Raw genomic sequence first — 25,822 nt, 5'->3', positions numbered from 1 at the left:
AGCCCACTGCCATGATCTGGGGCGCATTTCAGGCGAGCGTCTTCAGGGGCCAATGTATAGCGGAGAAGGCTGCGCTTCAGGGGCTAATTAATTTTGAGACAACGGAGAGGGCGGAAAAGATATTACTTTACCTGAGGCAGTTATTTTCTGAGCGAACCAATAAGACAGTAGCCCTGCTGGCAGATCAGTGGGTGTTATTCCACAAGTGAAGAGTAAAGGGGATGTAATGAGAGCGGCAGGGCACGGAAATGTATAGCCATTAACGACTATCATGAGTCCCTCTATGCCGAGGAGCCAGTGCACTTAGAAGAATTGTAGCCATTCCTGCAAGAGGCCTCTCTCCCTAGATTTGACACAGGCCAAAGCAGATGACTTGGAAAATTGATGTTGCCCGAAAAGGTCCTGAAAGCGATAAAAGATCTGTGTCCTGATAAAGCTCCGTCGCCTAACTGATTCACAAATCGTTTTTATAAATGTCTTTCGGCAGAGGTGGTCCCGAGATTGACAATACTGTTCAATTCCTTTCTGCAAACAGAGATTTGTACGGTCTCAATGCAGCAGCGGAAATCACCTTAATCTACAAGGAGGGTAAACCCACGCACCAGTGCGAACCCTACAGGTCCATAGCACCTCTGAACTCTGATCTGAAAATTTTTAAGAGAATCTTCGCGAATAGGCTCTTGCCGCACCTCCCGTTCCTGGTCGATCCCGACCAGTCGGGATTTGTTCCCCAGAGACATGTTTTTGACAGTATCTAACGAGTATTGCATCAAATTGAAAAGACCAGTTATAGCAAATTCCTATGGCAACCCTGTCAATTGATGCAGAAAAGGCCTTTAACACAGTCAACTGGGTTTACCTATTCCAGTTACTCTCAGCGATCGGACTAGGGACGAAAATGCAAACCTGGATATCAGATTTTTACAAAGACCCCACCGCACCTGTCCGGGTGAATGGCTTGGGCTCTGCCATGCTTCCCCAAAGATGCGCACGCGAAAGGCTGCCCCCTTTTGCCTATGCCTTCCATTAGCTCCATTGAGCCCCTCGCGGCTACCATACGCCGACACTTGGATATCAGGGACATGGCTTTTGGGGATGACCACCATAAGATTCACTTGTTTGCAGACGATGTCCTGTTGACCTTGACTGACCCCGAACAATCCATCACCCACACAATGGAGGCCCAAAAAGCTTATAGCAAAGTGTCTGGCTTCAAAGTTAACCTTAGTATGGTATCCCTACAGCCTGCATATTGGTTATTCTGGAGACCACACCTCTGTGCTGGGCAGAGAAGAAGGTTAAATATCTAGGAATCTACATTACACTTTTGCACCGCCTATCTATAAGCCAAATTACCCTAGACTCATCCATGCGATTACCAGCGATTTGAGTAAATGGAAGAGGCTCTCCCTGTCCTGGTTGGGTAGAGAAGCGGTTGGCAAGCAAAACATCCTGCTACAGGTAATGTATGTTTTTCAGTCTTTACCGGTGGTGCTCCCAGGAAATTACATGCGGCTCTTCAAAAGACACAGATGCCTTCATATGGGGTGGGAAACATGCGCGGGTCTCCAGAAGGGTCCTGCAAGCCAACAGATGCTCTGCAGGGGAGGAGTAAATGGGGAGGGGTAGGACTGCCGGATATTACTAAATATCATCAAGCGGCAAAGCTATGATTATTCTGTGAATGGTTCCTACATGTTCCACATGGATGCAGCAGTGATGAACCGGGCACCATGGGCCATACCTTCGCTACCCAAACATGCAAGGCCACCGGTCTCCTACTACTCTGAGTTCCTGAAGCCAGTAATGCGGGAGTGAGACTCTCTCATGAGGGCTTCTCCTCTCCCAATAGACCCCTGCTGGACAATCAGACAAAGCAGTGCCTCTTAGACCCCCACACAGCGTGGGAGAAGCGGTTTGCCACATATAGCGGGTCTTATGTCCAATATTTATTCTATATCATCGAGGGTGGGCCATGTCATAGAGTGGCTGTATATGACACGTAATCAAACGGCCCTGGGGAAGAAGACCTTGCAGCACTAGTGGGAGAAGCTAACTGTGCAGCGCACAGTGTAAAAGTGTCCTGAACCACAAAACCATGTACAAAATAATGATGGACTGGTATGCAACACCTGTGAAAATGTAACACGTATATGACACCGCAGATGGACTATGCTGGAGAGGGTACGGCCTGATAGGAGATACGATACACGTGTGGTGGGCATGCCCTTGACACCAGATCTTCTGGAAAGAAATGTTTAGCCATATCAGGGGGGGTGGTTGGATACCCATTGCGCCCAAATCCGGCACCACTGAGCCTCAACGTCAGATTGCCTGAGCTCAAACGCCTATCACTGAGGGAGTGGCAATTAACAATGAATATGTCTCTTGCGGCCAAACAACCGCTTGCCATGCAATAGAAAACTAACCAGATATCCTCCATGTCAGAATGAGAGGGGAGGCTACGGACACTGTTGGCAATGGAAAAACTGTCTTGGGGGCTACTAGAAATAGGGCAATGGAAATTGCTTAACAGCGAAAGAATATGTCACATTTACCTAAGTCTCTAAGATCCCTGTGCCTCACCAAGTGATTTGAGGGGTGTGGGTGGAAATTTGTAGTTGGGGTAATGATTCATTGAGTTCCTGTAGAGCCCCTTCTGGACTGTGTAGTATTGCCGGACATTATTGCGGACTCCTGGGGACTAGGAGGGGGATGGGGGAGTGGGTGGGTTCTTATTGCGGCCAGATAAGAAATGGTTTAAAGCAAGTTATATGATCTGTACTGTCCATGTTAGTTGTGTTGTTGATAAACTAAAAATCTAATGCTAACAATTATAGAACTCAAAAAGATAAAGTCTGACTTGTCCCTCCTATGATTCAAACTTGAGGCCTGCAGGTTAAACCAGAGATCAGCTGCTGGCACATAGGTCTCTGAACTATATGGTCACAGTTATGCAAAGATCAGTTACTGAATATTCAATAATGCCTCAAACCTACCACTCCATGCTCTTCAGCTTGTGAATAAGAAAGCATTAGAGCAGCACAAAGGACGGTGTGCAATTAGACTCTGTGGTGTAAATATTGCTTACCTGAGTGTATGTGCAGTTCTTTTTATTGCAATTGGTACACAGGAATAGGTCAGTCTCTGTGCCGCTTGTCTTTGACAGCTGATGCTCTCGGATTGACTCTTTTGTCATTGCTTTTCTGATCTCTTTTAGCTCTTTGCTTGCCATTTCCTGTCAAGTAAAATCAAGAAGTAAACGTGACTTACTCGTAAGCCTAATCTCAATATATGTAGGCTATACCAAGAACATGTTTCACAAGTAATATTTTTATTTTTCAAACTGTGCTTCCTTCAGCCTGGCTCTGCATTCCCTTAGTTATGTTCAAATAAGGTTTGTGTTAACAAAGTCTGGCTCTGCAAAACGCAAAAATGTTTTAACACTCTTCCAAATATCCAGGCACTCCAAATTCCCAGGCTAGGTCGGCATGCTCCTGGCCATCCCTGGCACACCACTCAGCCACTCTGCAGACCCGGCATACCCTTTGTCTGGCTCTGCAAACTTAATCCATGCTTATGGTGGTGGAAGTGGGCTGTGGTGGGTGGAGTCACCGATGAGGTAACATTTTGAAATTGTAGTATAGGGTTATATGGTTTGCAGATGGAGAAGAATGATGAGTTCCACAACACGCAGATAAGAAACCAGGTACAAGAAACTAGGGGATAGATGTCCAGAGCTGGCCCAAGGCAAAAAAATACCTTTGACTGCTTTCCTTACCTATTTTTTATTGGCAGCTGGAGGTTACAAATAGCCACATGCAGCCCTTCTACAAGACAAATCGATGATTATGGGAGAACTACAAAAATGACGAGGACCAGACAACAACAGATGTTCTGACTTTACCCTAAAACTGCAGTTTTTTTCATTTCTGTCAATCATGACAATGGGGAGCCAGATGAGTTCCTTGCAGGGTACAGCAGAAAGACCAGCCTATAGTAATGGAGACAGGGCTTCGGGTATACGCTAATATTGAACACCGATTACATAGTGAAAACATGCTGTAAAGGTTGGGAGGGGCAGAAAAAGCTTCAAAGTTTATCAAAAGGAGATCACTCTTCTGACAGAGCAGCTCTGAGAAAATCCCTTAAAGCAAGAGAAGATATAGATAAGGAAAACGTTCCTTAGCTGTATCGCTCAGTTTAAAGCTCGAAGTGTTGTAGATCACATGCTGAGCAATTTCTTGCCTCCTAGTTTCTATCTCAGAAATACTATAACTTGTGTTTCCTATAAGAGTTTGTTTAGGAATCTAGTGTGTGCAGAATGGCTCAAGGTCAGTCCCCCAAAACCCACAATGCAATGGTACCCAGACTCACCTCTTATATATTTTGCTTAATCAGAAAGCTGGTGTCTGTATATGTGCGGGAAACCTTAGTACAATAAACCGCTAATAGCACTTTCCAAGCAGTGGAGCATGTGAATCTACAGTACTATAAGCTGTAAACTGAATGTTAAAAGGCATGAATCATCTTGATTTGAAAAATGTGCTGGTGTAGATTACATACTAGACAGAGAATGAAAAGAAGTGCCCTCCACCACCAAGGCCATGGATTTTATTACACTGCATTGTAGAATAATACTAAGAATGTAGTTATTTACCTTCGATAATGCTCTTTATGCTGAGACTCTAATGTTATCCAGCTTTCTCATCTTAAGAATAACACCAGGCGACAGATCTGATCCAGAGACGTTATTTCAACAATTCTCTTGAGAGTCGATAGGCAGCGCTGTGTGGATCCACAATGACCTTGGAGTGACTGAGAGGAGCAGCATAAAGCACCACACCTATCCGCTGGTGGGAGTATCTTAAGGTTGACCGTTCTGCACCCTCTGACACAGATTTTGCAGGTGACAAAACCTAACTTGGAACATTATTTTTGGAATCCACTCCACAGAATGGGGCAGGTAGCAGTAGGGAAACTGCGAATAGGTAGAGCATCAACCATTGAGTAACACTGAAGGTAAGTTACTTGATCTTCTGATGTATATCTAAAACCACAGATTCCTCGTCTAAGAATAGATACCATAGCCATACCTCCCAAAAGTGGAGGGACTGGGGAGTGGACTCAGACCAAAATGTCTTGTTGGACCAAGCATGCAAAATAGTCCTCTAGTCAGACAGAGTCATCAAGGCAGCAGTGTTTTATAAACAAGGGCTCCAGTTGCCACATCACAGCCCTGCAAATATCCAGAATCTGCATTCCCTTGCCAATTCCGCTTTGCGGCCTAGGCCCTAGTGGGATGAATCTGCATGCCGTCAAGGGGTTGCTTCTTGGGCAGCACATGCCAGATTTTATTTCAGAGGAATTTCCATCTTGACAAAGTCCTTTTCTGCACCACCTTCCCATTCTCTGCTTCAGAAAAATCTACAAAGAGCTGGTTATCTGCACAATGGTCCTTTATGCTGACAATTTTAAAGTACAAAGCCCTTTTCAGATCGAGATGATGGATTCTCTCCTCCTTCTTCAAAGGATGAGGTGCAGAGAAAAAGGCTGCCAAAGTTATGGTTTGCCCAACGTGGAAAGGCATCACAACGTATGCCCGCTTTGTCATCAGCACAAACTTTTTCAGACGGAAGGTGGTATAGGGCGGTTGCACCAAGAACGCCTTCAGTGTACTCATGTGGCACACAGAGGTGACTACAATTAGGAAGTCTGTTTTGAGCATCATTGGGCGCAGTGAGCAGCTGTGCATTGGCTCAAATGACGTGCACATAAGAAATGTCAACACTAACTTCAAGTACCACTATGGCATTAAGAGTGGCTTAGTGGGAAATATGTGAGACCTTTGATAAAACGCATCACAAAGGCTGATTTAAATGGAGATGGTTGATAAGGTAACCAAAACCGAAAGGACTAACAGAAAACCCTTAACTGTGCCCGTTGCCAGGCCTTGGGGTGCAAAAGATAAAATAAACAACATATTCAAATGTTTGGCCTACACAGGGTCAGGAAGACAGGCATCATTCAAGGCAACAAACGTCTCCCAGAACCCAGGTAGATGGACTTTGTAGAAGGGCATCAAGCTGCAAGGATAACAATAATTACTGTGGTCGAAAGATCAAATGCATTTAACTTTCACAGCTGAATCTGCATTCCTAGAGCAGTATGTTGGAGACTTGGGTGCAGGGTCCACCCTCCTGTTGATTTCAAAGTGGTAGCCGGTTGGAGGACAAATACTGAAGCTCGGGAGCTCTGGGGACCATAGTTTCTGGGTTCAGGCCAGGTTTATTAAGATGACTTGGACTAGGATTGCCCCGACTTTCCTTAAAACTCAAGGGAGGAGTAGAAAGTCATACTGGACATACATTTCCCATCGCAGTTGCTAGTGACTTCCTGGAGGAAACTCCAGTGCACTTTAAAGTTGTCACTGCTAAACAACTCTAATCAGGCCATAAGCCACTGCTCAAAGATGCCACTTGCCAATTGGAATGCCACCCATGATACACCAGCGGATGTCTGCTTAGATCCAATGCTCTGACACTGCCTGATGGTTAGCTACCAGAAAGAGTTCTACTTCTTTATCCACTTGCATAGGGCTCCTGGCACAGGAAACAGGGCCCCACTCCATCCTAATTGCTGCAGTACCGCATGGGAGTCACATTATCCATTACGACTTGCACCAGTCTCCGCTTGATGATTAGTAGAAATGCTTTCAGGACCAGATCTAAAAGACTGATGTGAATCTGAATCTCACCTGGAAACAAGCGACCTTTGATCGCCGCCGCTCCCAGCTGACCCCCACCACAGCAATGTCACAACCACGAAGTCTGGAAGGGAAAGGACACATGGCCTACAACAGTCCGGTTGGCATTTGTATGTCACCACAGGAGATCCTGAGCAGTCTCCTGCAAGATCTGTAGGAATCAGAGAGGAAGCCCTAATGCGGGGCCCACTGCAAGGACTGCTTTTAGGAGGATTGCGCCCAAAATATTGGGATCATATCCTAAATGACCTAGACTTGTTGCAGCGATGGAAAGGCCTTAAAATTTACCATAATTCAGACAACCCCAGTGCCTCAGTGTGGCACTCAGGTGAGACTTTAGCTCGTGATTGAAACCCCAAAGATGTCAGAAGTTTGGTCGTCATCCAGAGCTGGTCTATGAATGACTCTGGTAAATATCTTTCTTGAGCAGTCAATCATCAACGTATGAGAACACAAGTATTTCTGATCATTGAAGGTGCGCAGCAACCACCAGCATAATTTTCATCCACACCCTAGGGGTAGAGGAAAGGCTGAAAGGTAGCATGGCAATTTGGAAGTATTCTGACCCCTGTGTACTGCAGAGAACAACTGTGGAACTTCAGAAAGTAGGCATGGAAATACATGTCCTGCAAGCGCAGAGAAACCATCCAATCTCCTGGGTCTAGAGCAGAAAAAATCTGGGACAAGGTGAGCATCTTGAATGTGTCTTCTCTAAGTGAGTGACCAGGTAGAACCCAATCTTTCAGTGCATGGATGTGGAGGGTTTTGGTTACTGTGTAAACTAAAGTATCAGTTGTCATGTTATGAGTGATGTCAAGAGTTTGCTCCAAACTTGTTGCAGCAGAATGAAGCAGCATTCTACGCATGAAGACCTATTCAAGAGAAAGTGGGAGCGACAGTTACGCAGAAAGCGTATATAAGCCTCTGTCAAATTTTAGAAGAGCCCATGTCTTTGTTGGTGGCCTTTATACCGTTCACTAGGGGTGGGCGGAATTTGCGTAATCGCGTTACGCAAATCTCCGCGAAACGGTAAAAAATCTCCGCGAACACGCAGAAATTCCGCGAACACGCGGAATTGCTTGTTCGCGATGCTTTTTTCCTGTTCGCAATTGCTGTTTGCATGCTCGAGGAGAAATATCTCGCGAACATGCATTTTGAGAACGCGAACAAGCAAAAATTTCGCGAAATCGCGGAAAGCAGAATTTTTAGCAATTCCGCGTTCTCCGCAGAACGCGAAATTACGCAAATTCCGTGAGCGGAACGGAATTTGCCGCCCAGGCCTACCGTTCACGCCTTCTATTGCAGTTTGTTTATGATAAGACTTCCAAGGTTTGCATGGAGGCCAAAAGTAAGTGCTCCCCAAGGAGCTATGGTCGGAGTCTAACCTCTGTAAGAACTGTTAAATCACAACTAAATGTATGGAGTCCTCCCAAGAGCAAAAGAAGTCAAAACTTGGAGGCATGGTCATACCATCAGTAAACCACAGTATGGATCAACCCAGGAGCAACAGAGGAGTGACCAAGCAATCACACGAGGAATGCACGGATACAGAGAGCCAAGATAAATGACAAATATCTTGGCTTGCAGGACATGTATTTTCAAACTGCAGATTCAACACATTAGAATGCTCCCCAGGCGCTAGACTGGTTCTGGAAATGTTGCCAGAAATTATCATGAGAACCGCTAGGTTGAGCTGTCCAGCTCTGTGCTGTCTCCGGTGTCTGGGCACCTCGCATGAAGGTTGTGCATGGTTGCTGGACAGATAGTGCTTTTAGGTCACTCATGTGACAAGCCAGCATGAACGCTATGAGAAAAAACTTTCTTCCGGGTTAATAACCTCAGAGGGCAACTGTGCATCAGTTCAAACTGGACACACATTAGAAAAGTGAGAACCAAATTCAGATCTCACTGGGGCATCACAGACTATTTTTGGTGGAAACATTTTGGTCAGTCTTTTTAGGATGCAAATTACAATACGTGATTTAAACCAAGATGGCTGATCAGGTAACCGTACAAAGACCGAGCGAGCCAACAGATAACCTTTAACTGTAGTCACAGCAGGGCTTTGCTGGGCTGAAGAAAGGGAGAAAAGAAGGACATCTCATAACTGGGCTTGCAGGGACTGAACATGACTAGAGGAACACATCACACAACAAACCTCTCCCAGCGCCCTATACGGTATTGGTGGAGGATCACCTGCCTGCCAGAATGACACTGACTACCTCAGAGGGAAGGTGAAACAAAGTTACCTGTCACTCCTCGATCTCCAAGCATGGAGGTATAAGTTGTACAGGCTCGGGTGTTGGCGCCTGCCCTGTTATTGAGACGGAAAATCCTCCTGAGGATGCAGCCAAATCTGTGGACAGGTGTTCATGGTCAGACGTTCTAGGTACCACACGGTCCTGGCCCAATCCAGAGCCACTAGAATGACTTGGGCCGAGAAGTTCCTGACCTTCTTCAGACCTTTGGGCAGCAGAGGTAGAGGTGGGATGGTGTACAGGAGTCCCAAGTGCCAGTCCAACCAAAAGGCATCTCTGAGGGAGAACTACCATAGGAACTCCAATGCATAAATGTTTGGACACAACGCATTCTCAGTGGTGGCAAATAGATTGAGTATGTGTTCTCCCCACTGCTGAAAGATGCCCTGTGCCACCTCTGTAGCTGTCATTTGTGATCCGCTAGGCAATGCCGGCTGAGTTAATCTGCCCTAGTGTTTAAAGCTCTTGCCTGGTGCTCAATGACGAGGGAGCCCTGTTGATCGCAGTTGCAGAGACATACAGCCTCTTGTCACAGTACCCACGACTGCCACCCTGCCCTGCTTGCTGCAGTACCACATGGAGGTGGTGGTGTCCCTAAGGACCTGCAACCGTTCTCCCATGATGGACTGGAAGACGGCTTTCAGTGCCAAGTGAATTGTCTGCAACTCCAACAGATAGATACTGAAGCGGGTTTCTGCCAGAGACCAGTGTCCACTGATCTCCACCTCTCCAAGATGACCGCTTCAACCCAACAACATACATCCATCAAGACGATAAGCTCTGGGTAGGGTAGAGATGGAGGTCTACCACTGGTCCAGTTACGGCCCACTAGCCACCACTACAGGCCTTTTACAGTCTCTCCGACACCTGGATGAGATCTGAAAGATTTCCTTGGTGCTGAGCCCACTGAAACTTCAGATTGCAGAGCCAGCATATGTCACCTGGTGTTGTCCAATAATAGAAAGCAGGAGGTCAGGAGACAAAGAAGTCCTAATGCTGCTCTCACTGAGACCCAGGTCAATAGTTGAAACATCAGGAACATAACCAAAATGTCCTAGAGCCATTGAGGAGGAGGGAAAGCTTGAAAGAACACCATGTCCAGGATGGCTACAATGAAAGGAGGCCTCTGTGAAGCAGTCAGGTGTGACTTTTGCATGTTGATGGAAAGCTCCAGGGATGTCCACAGGTCAGCCTTCGTCGGGAGGCGGTTCACAACTGTTTGAGACGAGCCCGCCTTTAGCAACCAGTCACTAAAGTATGGAAGGACTGGTATTCACAACCTCTGAAGATGTGCAGCAACCACCCCCATCACTTTCGTGAACACTCAAGGGCACTAGTAAGGACAATGTGGAGCTCTGAAAACAGAAAGTGCTTGTGGCCTACCTGAACCCGCAGGTAGCATATGTGGGTCTGCCAGATAGAGATATAAAATTAAGCGTCCTGCAGATCCAGTGCAATTACTCCATTGCCTGGATCCAGGGCTGATAGAACTTGGGCCAGGGTGAGCATCTTGAACTTGTCCTTCTTCAGGAAGATGTTGAGAGGGTGAAGGACTAAACAAGGAAAAAGTCCTCTGTCCTTTTCTGGCACCAGAAAAAAAGGAGTAGCAGCCTGTCCTCACCACTGATGCTGGTACCATCTCTATGGCTCCCTGGTCCAAGGGAGCCTGAACGTGCTTCTGCAGAATGGACAAGTGGTCCTAAAAAAGTCACTAAGTTGTACATGACATGTTCAGAGGGATGGAAATTAAGGGTAGGGCATATTCATGCTGGACAAGCCGAAGCACCCATCTGTCTAATGTGATGCCTTGTTGCATGCAGAGTTGCCAACTTATCCAGCCTCCAACTAGGTTACCTTGTGCTGATGAGGAATAACTACAGGGGTTTTGCTGCAGTGGCAGAAGGAGGGGTGGGGATTGGGTATTTGGTAGCCTGTTGCCCCTGGGCCTAAACCGTCTTTGGATTTATCTGAGCACATTTGCCACTCAAGTTCGAGTCATGCCAAAAGCCCAGACACTACAAACATACCTAATGAGGGTCCATCACCAATATATATATGTGCCAATACTTACATGGTTTAAAACGTGTTGATTTAGGGGAAGACATCCCTTACACACTAGAATTTATATTTAATAATGAACTATGTTAGAAATTGAGGGAGCAGATGCCAGGTCCACTACAGCAGGCGCAGAAAGAAAGGACAGGCGTCTACACGTGGAGGTAGAAATTATATGTGGCCCCAACAACCCTTACGGGACGGAGCGCACCCGAATAGGAGCCGCATGAAGTCACCTACCAGTGCACGAGGAAATTGCTGAGAAGAAAATCTCCAGATCCAGTCTGGTGCATGAGATTAGTCACATGGTGAGGAATCTGCAGGTTGAAGTATCCATCAGAATGAATAATATTTGCCAAACTGTCAGCACAGTGCATGTTGGGAGATGGAACCTGTTGGATCCTTAAAGGTGTAGTGCATGCTTTTCAGCCTTGCAGGCCTTTGACATGACAGGCCCCTATACTTTCATGTTTCTCTCTGTCATGTAAGAGTTTGAAAGGTCAAATCTAGCACATCAGCACAGATTTTGAATAGATGCTGCAATTATGCCTTAAGTATTATTTAAATTTGGTTATGACTAGAGATAAGATTTTGGAATAAACTGGCCTGTTTTGGATCTATAGCAGCTGAATGCCTTTTTGGAAAATGGCACTTTTTTACATCTATTTCAAGACTTGGAAGGTTTTTACTCTATAAAAAAGTGTTCTGAGGTTGCTGCATACAGGAGGAAACATTCAATATACTGACTATGAACATGGATCCTACAATGCACAACATTTTGTTTGGCTGTCTTTTGTCAATGGAAGAAAACATTGGAAGGAAAATTATTCCACTTACTTCAGAGCTCATCTGCGAAATCTGCTCCGGGGTTATTGCTCCACATAAAACATTCTTCCTTAGCTCTGGATTTCTGGAGTCCTTTAAGTTTGAAATCCTGCTCCGCACTCGATTCTTATACCTAAGGTCTGTGTTTTTAATTTCTTGGTAGATACGTTGGAGAAAAGTTAAGGAGTTCACAAAATTACCATACGAAATTAGAATGATCGTAAAATTAATAGAGCAATATTTGCAATACTATAATCCATAAGGTAATAACTCACACATTCTTTAAGGCTTTTGATTCTATACTAAACACTGTGGGTTGATAACTTACCTAGTGAGTGAAGTACGTTCCCTAAATTCCTCAAATTTAGCTATGTGGTAGAAATGTAGGTTAGTCAAATTAATGTACCACCTGTAGAAATAATCACCATAGTCACTCCTATACTCTTAGTCCATAAACCTCATCAGTTCTATGCTCGGGATGTCCAAGCCATTGCCAGACTTTGGATAAATAGTCCTTGACAAGATCAGAAGTTAGCGCGTAGAAACATGAGACTCAGTCTCTGACTATACACATTCCTTGGCTAAATCTCACCAATCAGTATTTCTTTTGTCCTTCTAAGACTGTGTTATTATTGTGGCCGAAACATAGTCAATGAAATGGAAGTTCAGTTTGTGCAACTGAAAAGGTTGAAGGGCTAAGCACAGGAGCCACTACAGTGGGTGAAATTTAGTTATTAACCTGTATTGGTGAAGTACTTCAGAATTGGTACGGTAGGTGACGCCATAACAACTTAGGATAAGATACCTTGACCAAACAGATAAGGGTAGAGATCAGGGTGCCCAACGTATGTTAGGAAGGTAAGACCAATTACATTTTTGGGATATCCAAATAAGAACGATCTGCATAGAATGGAAAATAAAGTAACTAATTTACATTGTGAGAGATTATCCAGAAAATATGGTAGGGATCCAGCCCTCATAGATCTGCTTTAGACAGTCTTGCTATTGATGTATATCTTGGTGGTGCAAATGAGGTTTTTCTACTGCCATGACCTTTGTGAACACAGTGGGGGCAGCCAAAATCAATGACAGCTACATGGTAGTACTCTTCATTATAACAAATCCCAGACAATTCCTGCAATCCACTACAAATAGGATATAAAAGTAAGAGTCCTAATGGTTCAGTAAGTTATGAATTTGAACAGTATGCATAATCTGTGGCAGGTCTGTCATTCAGCACTCATCATTTTTGAAGAATTTGTTGAGAAACATCACATTTGGGTTCTGTTGTAATCAACCCACTTCTTGAGAGACTACGAAACACATGGAGTGGCAACTATGCCATACCTTGTGTAGCAACCTGGTACTCTCTGGTGAAAATAACTTTTTGAATCTCAAAAAGTATCGGAAGATCTTTGGGCGGAACTGCTGCGGCAAAAATTGTACATTTCTTGGTAAGAAGGTACCAAAGGAAAGGTTGTTTGGTAGATGACATCTGCATCACTAGACTCTCTGGAGAAGCGTACACAAAACAGGTGTAGGAGTATACTTTCTGAAGACCACATCAGTAATTGCCTGGGCAGACTCCAAGTTGTCCTACACATTTGTAAGGGAGCACATTAAAAATTCCTTGAAAAGTAATGGCCTTGAGGTCTGCTTTCTTGGCGTAACATTGGTAAAAAGATTTGCTTCAGGATGTTCAATATGAAGAGGAATGTCCAGTGTCTCAGCTGCCTGACAGGTGACTCCAGTAAAGTAAGATTGATCAGCCAATGCCGACATTTACCGTAAGAAAACTTATTTTCGTAAGTTTAGAGCCTGCTTTCATTTTGTGACTTTATAATAGGACAGAATCTGCCTGGAGAACAATGTTTGACTTTATGAAAGGACAAAATCTGTCTGGAAACTGGGCGGACATTCTTAGCCTCACTCTTGTTATGCTCATCCCTAGGTAGCTCATTCTTAAGGAATAAAGAGTAAGGAGTCTAATCCAAAAAGGTAAAAAAAAAAAACCCTGAAGCCATCTTCATAATTGAGTTAGTCAATAACGAGGGGCTTGACGTCAGCAATGGTGCCATAATCAAAATGATCAATTTTGAGGCAGATACTCAACTAGGCATGACGGCTCCATTAAATTTGATGCAGAAGTACCAACTCTAGAATGGCTGTTTCTAGGAAGCACCACGCAAGGAGACTTTCCTGTTGTATGGGTTGCAGCATGTAGATCAGTTCTGATTAGTTTAACCATTATGGTCTTCTGCACTTACTCTCCTGTGAAGCCAGTGTTGTATTTGAAGAATGGCTTTGTGTCAGAGTACTGGATCTGGTCAGAGGCCAAGCACTCCTTTTAGCAGAGTCACGGGCAAGCTCTGTATTCAACTCCTGAATTGCATCATGACAGCTATCACAAAATGGATGAGAGCTAAGAGGACCCAAGGCATACATATTTGTATTTTGAGGGGATGTGTTGCAGCCATTAGCTTGCAAGTTTAGTTGCACAGCTTGAAGCATTAGACTTTGAGGACAGCATCAATCTCAAAAAAGAGAAAATTCATGAGAAAGTTTGAAAATGAACTATGGAAAACATCAGAGGCTTTAGATCCTGCATCTGGTGAGCCATGGGAAAAAAGAGAAGTGACTGTCACCAGTGGCACCATATATGGTACTCCTAAAATGACTTACTATGGTTGTGCTGTGCTTCCTGATGCCGGTCAAGAGATACAGCTAAGAAAAAGTCCCTGTCCAGTTTGATGCCTGGAGATAAACTTCAGATAAGGAATCTGTGTGAACAACCATTAGAAATAAATTAACACCTAGGATAGTTCATCTTCTCCAGAATTTGAAATTTTAAAATATAAGCAGGTTACAGCATGGGGATACTCTACCTACAGTTTCTTGAACTTTAAATTATTTCTAGGTGCCAGACTGGATCCAGAGATTTTTTCCAAAAATGCACCATGAGTGCTAGAAGGTGATGCTGCATTGCTCTGTAGTGACCACACATCACTGCAGAAGTGACTAAGTGGAGATCCATATAAGTGCTGCCCCTATGCTCTTAACCTTTCTCATTCCGCACTCTCAGACATGGAGTACTTCGAACATATTACAGGCGACAGTGTGCCAAAACCTAACTTGGAACCTTATTATGATGTTCCAAAACTCCACAGAATCTGGAAGAGGCTGGCAGTGAGAAAGTTGAAGTTAAGAATCCCCCAGAAACAGCATTACCAAGGGTAAGCAACTTGTTTTTTTGATGGATACTTGTAATAGCAGGGTCCTTACTTTGAGAATAGATACCACAATAGTAACACTCAAAGGAGAAGGGCCTGAGGAGTGGCCTTGGACTAGCCAGTCTTGCAGAACCGAGTGGAGAAAATGGTCTTCTTATTGGACCATTCAAGGTAGTAGTCTTTCATGAAAATGGTACCACTGTTCATGTTGCAGCCAGACAGATGTCCAAAACAGGAGCCCCTTGCTAATAATGTCAGAGTGGCCTGGTCCCTGGTGGAATGATCCCACAAGCATTTAGAGTATTCCTTCTTAGCCAATGCATAGCAGATTTTAATGCAGAAGATTGCTCAACTGAAACGAGTCATCTTCTGCATCACCTTACCTTTCTTGGACTCACCGAACCCTACTAAGAACTGATCCTCCACAAAATTGGCTTTTGTATGGTCACTGCAGCACGTCCATCTCTCTTAGGGTCAAGTTGGTGGAGCTTCTCCTCCTCTTTCAAGGGATGTTGCGGAGCAAAAAATGTCAGCAGGCTAACTGATTGGTTGATATGGATGAGAGAAGACCAGCTTCAGCAGAAAGGCAACCAAAGTTCTCAGCACCAAGCTGTCTGAAAACAAAATGGTGCAGGGAGGTTGCACAGAAAGTACCTGCAATTCATTCATGCAGTGCGCAGAAGTGATTGCAACAAGAAAGGTTGTCTTGATCATCAGAAGAAATAACGACAAACTGTGCATAGTCTCAAATAGAGCACACATAAAAATGTCAGGACTCAGAAACATAGGTGAGATTTCAACACTAGGCGAATCAGAGGGCACAGACGAAACCTGTGAATAAAGATGATCCAGGGCTTGGCAGACTGTCTAAATTGAGCCAATGTTAGCTATGTGGCAACCTGTAAGAGCTGGATGGTAATTATAATGTGGCGCTAGCCTTGAAATAATGATATGTGTAACTATGTCCGGAAATTTTTAGCTGTGTGCCTTGTAATCAATGTATGTGATATCATGGGCTTGTTTAATAAAAAAGATTTTATTGTTTTTTTTAAAAAGAATGTCAGGACTAAATTTAGGTCCCACTGGGGCACGAGAATTGACTTTGGAAGAAACATGTGCATCAATTCCTTCACATAACGCTAACAGGTGATTTAAAAGGGTCAAGGCTGTCAGGCAAACATAACAAGGTTAAAAAGGGCAAACAAGCAACACTTGCCTATGCCCACTTTAAGGCCATGCTGTACCAACAACAACACAGGCAATGCATCCAAATGTTTGGCCTTCAGGCTGTTGAAATACAGACCTCATACCAGGCCACAAAGTATTCCCAGTGCCTGGCGTAGATGGATTTAGTGGGTGGGTGTCTGGCTCCAATAAGTACATCTACCACTACAGATGAAAAATCAAAAGAAGTCAAATGTCATCGTTCAATCTCCATGCATGGAGGTGTAGGTAGTGGAGATTCAGGTGTATGTTGCAGAGATTTGGGTTTAGGTACCAGTCCTTCCTTGATGGTCGGTAGAAAGGTATTCAACACCAGGCATATCACCTAAAGCTCCAAAAGACTGATGTGGAGCTGGCGATACGCGCTGAAGACCAGAGGCTTCTAATGTACACCCCCCCAGATAGCCTCCTCAGCACAGCAATGATGCATTTGTTACAACTATGACAGTTAGGTATGGAAAGTTGACTGGCGTGCGCATTGTCAGGGTGGAGCTCATCTGTCACAACAAGGTCCATAGTTATCAGTCGCATCAGTGTCAGAATGGAAGAGAGATTCTATGCTCTGTTACTAATGGTGTTGATGGAAAGGCAGAGGCTGAAGGCATGACGCTACAACCACTGGTTGTTCCTTAGTTATTTCTTAGCACAACATAGGCCTGGCAGGGGTGGACACTGGATCAGAATCACAAACTGGCATCGCAATTGGATCCTGGATCTACGCTGACAGAGGTGGAATCACCACAGAAGGAATTGCCTTGACTTTGATGCCGGAGTGGAAGTCTGGACCAGCTTTGGTATGGGTTCAGGAATGGACCTGAGAAGACAATCAACAATGGGGAAGTTCATGCTGATGGAATTTAAACTGGAAGCATCTGTAGCTCCGTGAGGCCCAGAGCCGCACCAGAGGGAACAGTTAGGGATTGGAAAATTTGCAGCACGACCTCCTTAAAGGCCAATATTAGCTACAGATCGATGGCAGCCCAGGAATTCTGGGGTGTGCCACAACCAAATGCACAACCAGCTTAGAGCCTGAAAACGTCACACCCCTCAATAGATATCTCTTGCGACTTCAAGCCAGACTGAGTGGCAGGATAAAACCTGGTTGGCTTTCTTGTGCACGTTGCAGGTTTTCTACTTATTGTAACACTTTGAGCAAAAACAAGGCTTCATGCAGGAACAACCTTATGAAGGAGACCAGCTAAGTAACTGGTAGCAGAACCTCTGTTTTGAATGCGACCTCTTATGCTCATCATGAAAGGCTTCACCTCTTGCTCCTGGATTGCCAGAATCGGCCCGTTTGCGAACGGGAAAAAGCCTTTTGGGATGTATCATCCCAAAAGGCCATCGTAAAATAGGGAATCGCAAAATTTGCGATTTACTATTTTGCAAATGCATTTAAGGAATCGCAAATTGCGATTCCTTAAATGCAATTCCGAAAGTAGCCAAGTTGTGCGAATTTGCCATAAGAAATCGCAAATTACCACCAACTTCAAGCAGTAGTAGTAGTAATTCGCTAAAAATCACTATTAAGGACTTGCACTTGATACATATGCCCCTATAGCACACATTTGACTGCAATCATTATACAAGTGTTACAGAAAAGTTTGCTATTGCAACACTGATAGTGCAGGACTCTGCATATGACAGTATGATTCATATTTCACGGCTCATTAAATCTCTTTAATTTTGTGTGCTAGCGGTCGCCAAATGCAAATTCTGCCTACTTCTAAGCTGCAACTGTACTGTAGTTTGAATTGTTACTTTGAGAGGTGGATAATAAGGTTGGGGACAACTAAAATATAACGAGGGTTATAACTTTACTTAACATGGCACCTCTTGCGAGTTTGAACACTCCCCACAGCGACAGGCCTAAGAGTGCATCTGCATCATGCCATGTAGCCTCCTCTTAATATATTTACGATGTGCATTATTTGGACGTATCTTTATTTTGTTGTTCTTTTTGTGAGCAGTTGCTCAATTGCACTCACAGTTTCTGGTTTTAAGACCAATCTGACTCAGAGGTATTGTCTATTTCTTGCAGTTCCTGCAATATCGTGTCCCAGTGTGTTGTGATTGGTGTTTTGCGTAACCCCAGCACATCTTCTCTACGCAGATCCACACTTTCTGCCTAGGCCCATACCTGTAATGAGCAATTCCAAGCAAGCGTGACGGCTGGTTCAGAGGAACGCCACCTTTTGGTAATCAACCGTTTGGCCACAATTAACCCCCGAGCAATAAAACGAGAAGTCACTTGGTTCTTAGTTCTACTATAGAGATGCAGGATACATGCTTCCCAGAAGAGGGGTACAGTGCGGCCAATGTAGCGGTTTAATGATGTCACCACCAATTCCCAGTACTCCCTCAAATGTTGGCAGATCCATACGATGTGTAACAGATCCGCGTCCGTGGTGTGGTGTTGCGGGCAAGTAAGATCTGCGTTGCTGAAATATTTATTGATCTTTGCTGGGTAAGATATACCTTCTGTATTATAAAATATAGTATTAAGCGGAAACACATATTACGTGAAACACTATTTGCCCCTCCAGCACCTTGTTCCACTCAGCGTCTGTGATGGGATGCTGAAGGTCCCTCTCCCAGCTCGTCCGCAAGGGGAGTAACGCTGTCGCTGTGGGGTGCCTGAGGGAGGCAGTGAACCATCTAATTAGGTGACTCCCTGTCCCATGACATGTAAGCATTGGATAGTTAGATGTGTTGGGAGCTCTTTTGAAATATCACCCCTGCGTTTGTTCAATGCTGCTATAATCGTGCGATGTATGATGAACTGTCCTGGCAGAAGCCCATTATTCTCCATCAGGGAGGCAAATGGTATCAGATTGCCTTCATGGTACAGATCTTCGGTCTTGTGAATCCTGCCATTACTCAAGTGTCTTAGTTCTTAGGTCGCGATAGCTGTGTGACCCCTAGGCATACCTAGTAGCAGCAGCACTGGGGCGTATGGCTTTGTATCTCGCGTGATGAGCAAGCTTCTGCGATAGCATCTGTATGCTACATTAAGAAGTAACTGTTTTGGCGTTTCCTGGTTATTACAGGATGGAATAATGAGAGAAGGGCCTGATGGGACAAAGGAGGTAGGTGCGTTGCCGTATCTGATAGGTGCCACTCGGAAAACCACTGAGCCTCCCTCTGCAGCTGTGCAGCAAGATAGCATTGTTCTAGATTGGGTAATGCAAGTCCTCCCTGATTTGTTGGCAGATAGAGTTTCCAGAGGGCAACTCAGCTACGGGAAGACCCCCAGATGGGTCCCCTCACCACCCCTTCCAGAGTTTGGAAGAATGCTGGTGTTATATATAGAGGGAGTTTGGTAAAGAAATACAGAAGCCGTGGCAGAACCACCATTTTTACAAAGGCTATGCGGCCTATGATAGACAGAGGAAGCGCACTCCAGAATGATATTTGAGAGAGGATTGAGGTCATTGCTCTACCCACATTGCCCTCAAGTCCTCTTGTTGATGGTACACCCGAACTCCTTAGTAACAAAAGGTATCCGTTTGCCACACTTTGCTAACATTGTTGCTTAAGTATTGTGGATTGGGACATGTTTTATCAAATAGGTAAAGGCAGGACTTAGCCACGTTTATTTTCAACCCTGACAGGATTGCAAAGTCTCCTAAGGTCTGTGCCACAGCTCCTGGGATTGCGTGCACATCTTTAAAATATATGAGGAGGTCAACTGCATATAGAGAAATAGTATGTATTCCGTCACCCAGTGGGATCCCCAACCCTGCTCCCCATTCTTGGATGGCTTCCGCCAATGGCTCGATGGCTAGGGAGAATAGTAATGGGGATAGTGGGCACCCCTGCCTGATTCCTGGCCTTACTCTATTATGAGCTGAGATATATGGGTCTGTCTCCACTCATCATTGGCTCACTATACAGGAACTGGATCATTTTGAGGAAAATGTCCCCAAACCTGTAACGTGGAAACACTGCAAACAGGAATTCCCATTCTAGGGTGTCAAAGGCCTTCTAGAGGTCTAGAATCAGGCAGCCGGAAAGGGACCATCGGTCCGGTGCGTATTTAGCCACCCTAAAAAAACGCCGCAGGTTTAGTGAGGTACTCCGCGTCAGCAAAAAGCCATTCTGGTCAGCATGAACCAAGGATTGGACCAACGGAGCCAGCCGGTCCGCCAAAAGCTTCGCCAGGATTTTATAATCTGTGTTTAATAGAGCCAGAAGCTGATACAAGCTCAGCTCTGCTAGGTCCCTATCAGGCTTAGGGAGCGAAACCAGCTGCGCCTCGGCAATGACTTCGGAAGGGTGGTATCTTCCAAGGCAGTGGTGTATAGTGCATGAAGGCACTGGACTAGGGTTACCGCATATGCTTTGTAGTATTCTGCCAGGAATCCGTTGAGGCCAGGGGTTTTCCCAGTTGCCTGCGCTGCTATGACCTCCCTGGTCTCATCCTGCTCCATTGGGGCGTCCAATGCTGCACACTGCTCTGGTGTTATAGCAGGTAGCTGTATGGAGTTCAGAAAGGCTCTTGCTCTTTCCCGGTCATGAGGGATGGTGGTTTCAGATAGCGCTGTGTAATATTTCATCATTTCTGCGTGTATCTCGTGCTACATGCACACGGTGGGCCCTGCTACAGAGTATATAGCATGTATAGGGTGTTGAGGTTGTTCCTGATGTAGTAACCAAGCCAGCAGTATCCCTGGCCTGTCCGATGTTGCATGTGTACGCACTGAGTGTGCTGTGTAATACAAGCACCGCAATCGCTCTAACAACTCTATGTTTTTGCTGCGCTTTTTGTTTAGATGCTGCGGGCCTCTTGTGCCTGTTGCCACTGGTGTTTCACATGGTAATAATTCTTGCTCTACTTCCCCTATCTCCCTTGCCAGCTGTTTAAGCATTTTCCATGTGAGTCCCATACTATGCCCTCAAATGATCATCTTAAATGCCTCCCACTCAGTGAATGCACTGCGTGTGGTGCCTGCGTTAATGTCAAAGTATTCTGCCATGACCGTCCCTAGCAAAGCCTGGAATGAAGAGGCTTCCAGAGCTGCCTGTTGGAGGCGCCATGTAGGAATTGGATGTAGACCTACATCCCAGTCGAGTTGCATCTGCTGAGGATTATGATCAGAATGCGTGTGGCCGAGGTAATCTATGAGCTTAACAAAGGGTAAAAGTGAGGGAGAGCTCACAATGCGTTCCAATCTCACATGGAGATCATGCACATGAGAATAGAAAGAATATATGCGGGTATCTGGATTACTATTACGCCATACATCTGACAGTGACCATTGCGTCAGCAAGGTGTTCAGGGCTAGGGTGTTTGAGGAGGTCACTGTGCATGTTAGGGGAGGGAATGAGCGATCCACATCAGTGTCCAGCACCAAGTTAAAATCCCCTCCCAGCATCCAAGGAATCTCACTCCAGGGAGCAAGCACATGTGTGAGGAGACGTAGGAAGGTAGTTTGTTCCACGTTCAGGGCATATATGGATCCTATCAAGATGGTCTGACCATTCAACCGGCCTTTTACAAAAACATATCTGCCGTCTGGATCTGCTTTCACCTCCTCGGCCGCAAAGGGGGTTCCATATCAGTGATTCTCTTGCCTGAGTGGAGAAGTTGGTGCTTAACACTTGCCCCCACCAGCGTCGACGGAGTTGAGAGGCCTCTATGTGTTATATGTGTTTCATGCAGTAATGCTATATTAGTGGCCCTACGCTGCAGATATGAGTATATGGAATATCGTCTAGCTGATGTGGGGAAGCCTCTCACATTCCAGGTGATTATGTTAATTCGTGCAATGCCTTATGGTACTGTGTCCAAGTGTTATTTGTAAGATGTAGATAGCCTGATTGTTCTGTCCTGGCTATTAGTGGTTGGGTGTGTGGGTTTCAGGTGGTGCTCGCTTCACTGGTGGGTGCACAAAATAAAAACAGGGTATAACATTAAACCATGCATAACATTATTGGAGCAGACCCGAAACGGAAGCCCTCCCAAACTTCGTTGTGCTAGTATACTGCTTCCGACAATGTCAACTAGAGCCAGGGCCGGCTGGTGCAGTGATGGTTATTCCTGTGTGCCCTTACAGTGTGGCATCCATAGGGTCCAGCACAATGCAATAAGTGTCAGATAGGCCCCCTGGTCCCCCGCTGCATAGCACAGTCATGTTGCAGTTTCCCCATCCCTGGGAGGCTATTCTGACCAGCGTACGCAGTCTGTGCGAGAGGTCCCAGTCTCGAAGGGGCCACCGACCCATGCGGGGCCGCAGGCGTCCATCAGGTTGGGCAGCAATCTGTGAGTAGCGAAACAAAGTCTTCTGAAGTTTGTGGCATCACCACAGAGTCGGCGAGTCAAGCTCCTCGGGCCATGAATGGGTAAGAACTTCTTCGTTCATGGACTGTATTGACCCTTTGTCCCGATCTGAGCTGAGCATCTAGTCACTGATTGCTGCTGCCACTTGCAGCGCCTCTCGCCGCTCCACTATTATTTGCATCAGATCAGAGAGTGTGATCGGTGAAGCCGGTTGGATCGCTCCATAGTGTTTGATGCGTATCCGTTTGCTACTCTCACGGCGCAGCCTCGCTTGAGTATCAGATGCCGCACATCTAGGCGTCGGACCCATGCCCTCCAACCAATCCCAAGCCTCCGCCGGTGAGTTAAAGAGGTGGGTGGCACCTTTAACAGATACTCAAAGTAAAGCTGGGAACAGCAGCGAATAGGCTCCGCTTCACTGACTGGAAGGACCCCTTTGCACCTCTACAGTGTAGACCGGGAACAACATGACGTATTTATTTAGCACAGTTATCTTTGGTGATTCCTGTGTTGTGTCTCGATCTCTGAAGTTCAGCAGTCTGATCAAGAATTGCATGGGGTTCGTTCCGGAAGGTGGCTTGCGAGACAGCACCCTATGTGCCTGCTCCACCACAAACAGAGGAAATAGTGCATTGCCAGGCAAGAGCTCTCTTCGCCAGCGTTCTGCATAGGATACTGTGTCCTGGCCTTCAATATCTTCTGGGAGCCCCACCACACGAACATTGTTACACCTTGATCGGTCTTCGGTATCTTCTAGCCTCTCTTCCAGGACTTGGACTCTGTCTATTAGGCTGTGTAATGAGGGCAGTGTTTGAGCTAGTGGCTGGTTGTAGTTCCGCAAGCGTAGTTACATTGGCCTGCACATTGTCAGCTTGTTTGCAGTAATCCGCATGTAACAATGTAAAGTCTGTGGCAACCTTGTCTATTTTTGCCTCCAGAGATGATCGGGTTTGATCAAGCGTTGCATCAAACTTCTCTACTGCGCTCAGGACAGTGTCCATGTTTGTGGCTAATGTGTGGTGCAGAGGATCTGCGCTCTGGGCAGCGTGTGCCTGGAGTGGTCCCTCCGAGTCCGAGAGGGCCGCCACCTGAGGGGTATTGGATCGTAGGTGACCCATAGCCAGTTGTTGAGCCATGGGCATATGGCTGTCGGGTCTTGAGTCTTTAGCGTAGGTAGAGCTTAACTGGGGCTAAGATGCCACTAACAGCTCGAATGAGATGTCCGTATCATCCTTGCCCCAATCCCAAGGGGGAGGCTGATTTGCGGAGGTGCCTTGTGTAGCTCTCGGGGGAGCTGCAGCAGCTTCTGAAGGCCTTATTTTTGTTCTTCGTACCGGGTTCTAGTTTAGCAGGGTGTCTAATGTGAGCTATGGTCTCCAACCCATATCTGCTGTACCATCAACCCCCTCAATTGTTCATTTTGATTTCCTTCAGTAGTGTTCACTAAATTCGAGGTGCCTATTGTGTATTCTTCCCCTTTTTTTGTGCATCATTTTTTTCTTTGCTTTGAGTGTTGATAGGGCGAGGTAGACCCTCCACGATGCGCCGCATCCGTCCCCAGGCCAGCATCACCATAAGGGCCTCACTCCACCGTCCCTCTGCCCTCCTTTATGGTCCCCTTCATGCCTTTCGCCTCCCCGGCTCCTCGAGTGTGCTCTGGAAGCTCGGCTGTCGCCTTCACCTAATGGAGGCACTGCGCCTTCAATGCATTGCAAGAGGGTCCCCCCAGTAGCCGAAAGCTGTATTGAAATTTCTCTGTGGGGGTATAGGTGATTCTGAGCAGCCTGAGGCAACTGGTATTAATCCGAACACATTTGTCAGTTTAAAAGAGGTGGATGCTGCGTCGGTATGATGGCTCAATGAGGGCAGGAGCGGTAGGAATGGACCCTCCGTGAATATGCATATATATATGGCACTGGATGCTCCAAGTGAGAATCACAATTCTCTTGGCACTGCAAGGCTTTTCTCCTTGTTGCTCACTGCTTACAGTGAACTATCTGTTACAATTGATAGCAGATGTAGAACCTGGGTATGTAGCATGGTGCCTTTTTTTGCATAAAAGAAAAAGGCAAAATTAACTTCTTACTTGAAGAATAATAATTTATTGGTTATTTGGGAGGCTAGATTGACCGATTTTTATTTATTCAGAAAAAAAAGAAAAATAAATAAAAATGCTATATGCCACTAAAGAACTAAGGGCCATAAGTACTAAAATATTGATTTCACTTGTACTAAAAATAAATTCAAAAAGCGTTTGCAAATAGTGCACCTCCTTTTTTGCCAATTGATTCAAATTTTACAAACCGACCTAAGTACTCTTAGGTCAGTTACCTAAATCAAACACAAGGAGATGATGGACGGAGCAGTGAAACATTTCAGACACGCACCCCCAGTCACAGATCTGGGTTAAATCCATCATTGTTCCTTAGCTCACTTTGCCACCCCAGTTCAGACACAGCTATATGTAAATCAGTCTTGACCCTGTGCCTCATGGGAACAGTCCAGCCCGAACTGCCAAGCCATGTCTTCCCTGGAACGGAAACAAGCATCCTGGGACCGGTTTCAGGCTAACAGCCCTCATCAGCCAGGCTAGCTTGAATCCAGTGGAAAAGAGAGCAAGGGACCCACGTCTGGGCATACCCTGCCAACTTAAGGTTAACAAAGCAGACACAAGGAGATGATGAACGGAGCACTGAAAATTTTCTGAAACTCACCCCCCATTCACAGATCTGGGATGAATCCATCATTGTTCTTTAGCTCACTTCGCCACCCCAGTTCAGACACAGCTGTATGCAAATCAGTCTTGACCCTGTGCCTCATGGGAACAGTCCATCCCAAACTGCCAAGCCATGAATTCCCTAAATCACCATTTGGAATGGGTCTCAATTCAACCTACCTCTTTAGTATTCAAGAGGTAGGTCACAAATTGCAACTCACTCTCAATGGATGACATAAAATGAAATATGGGCTGCTGATGTCAATAGGCAGCCTTGCATGTGACTGAATTTAAATAAAGTATAACTACACGTATTGTTTAAATACTTGCTATCTTCCTTGAAGGAAACAGCTGCATTATATATAAATATATATATATATATATATTATATTATATTGTAATTGCATTTATATAGAGCTTACTACCCCTGACGAGGCGTCGAAGCGCTTTTTCGGCGAGTAGCAC

General features: G+C 45.5%; 1 protein-coding gene across 2 annotated transcripts in view; it reads right to left on the bottom strand.

Annotated features, from left to right (window-relative positions):
* The window catches only part of TCEA2 (transcription elongation factor A2), a 360,970-nt gene that overhangs the window by 69,593 nt on the left and 265,555 nt on the right, over window positions 1-25,822 (bottom strand). For both annotated transcript variants that reach the window (XM_085614606.1, XM_085614605.1), the window contains exons 7-8: window positions 11,917-12,071; window positions 3,092-3,238 (exon numbers count right to left, since the gene is read on the bottom strand). In XM_085614606.1, coding sequence (XP_085470732.1) covers window positions 3,092-3,238; window positions 11,917-12,071 — 302 coding nt within the window. The remainder of the gene's footprint in view (window positions 1-3,091; window positions 3,239-11,916; window positions 12,072-25,822) is intronic.

This window comes from Triturus cristatus, chromosome 7 (genome assembly GCF_964204655.1).
Source record: "Triturus cristatus chromosome 7, aTriCri1.1, whole genome shotgun sequence".
Classification (NCBI taxonomy): domain Eukaryota; kingdom Metazoa; phylum Chordata; class Amphibia; order Caudata; family Salamandridae; genus Triturus; species Triturus cristatus.
This window is presented reverse-complemented; position numbering and strand designations above follow the sequence as displayed.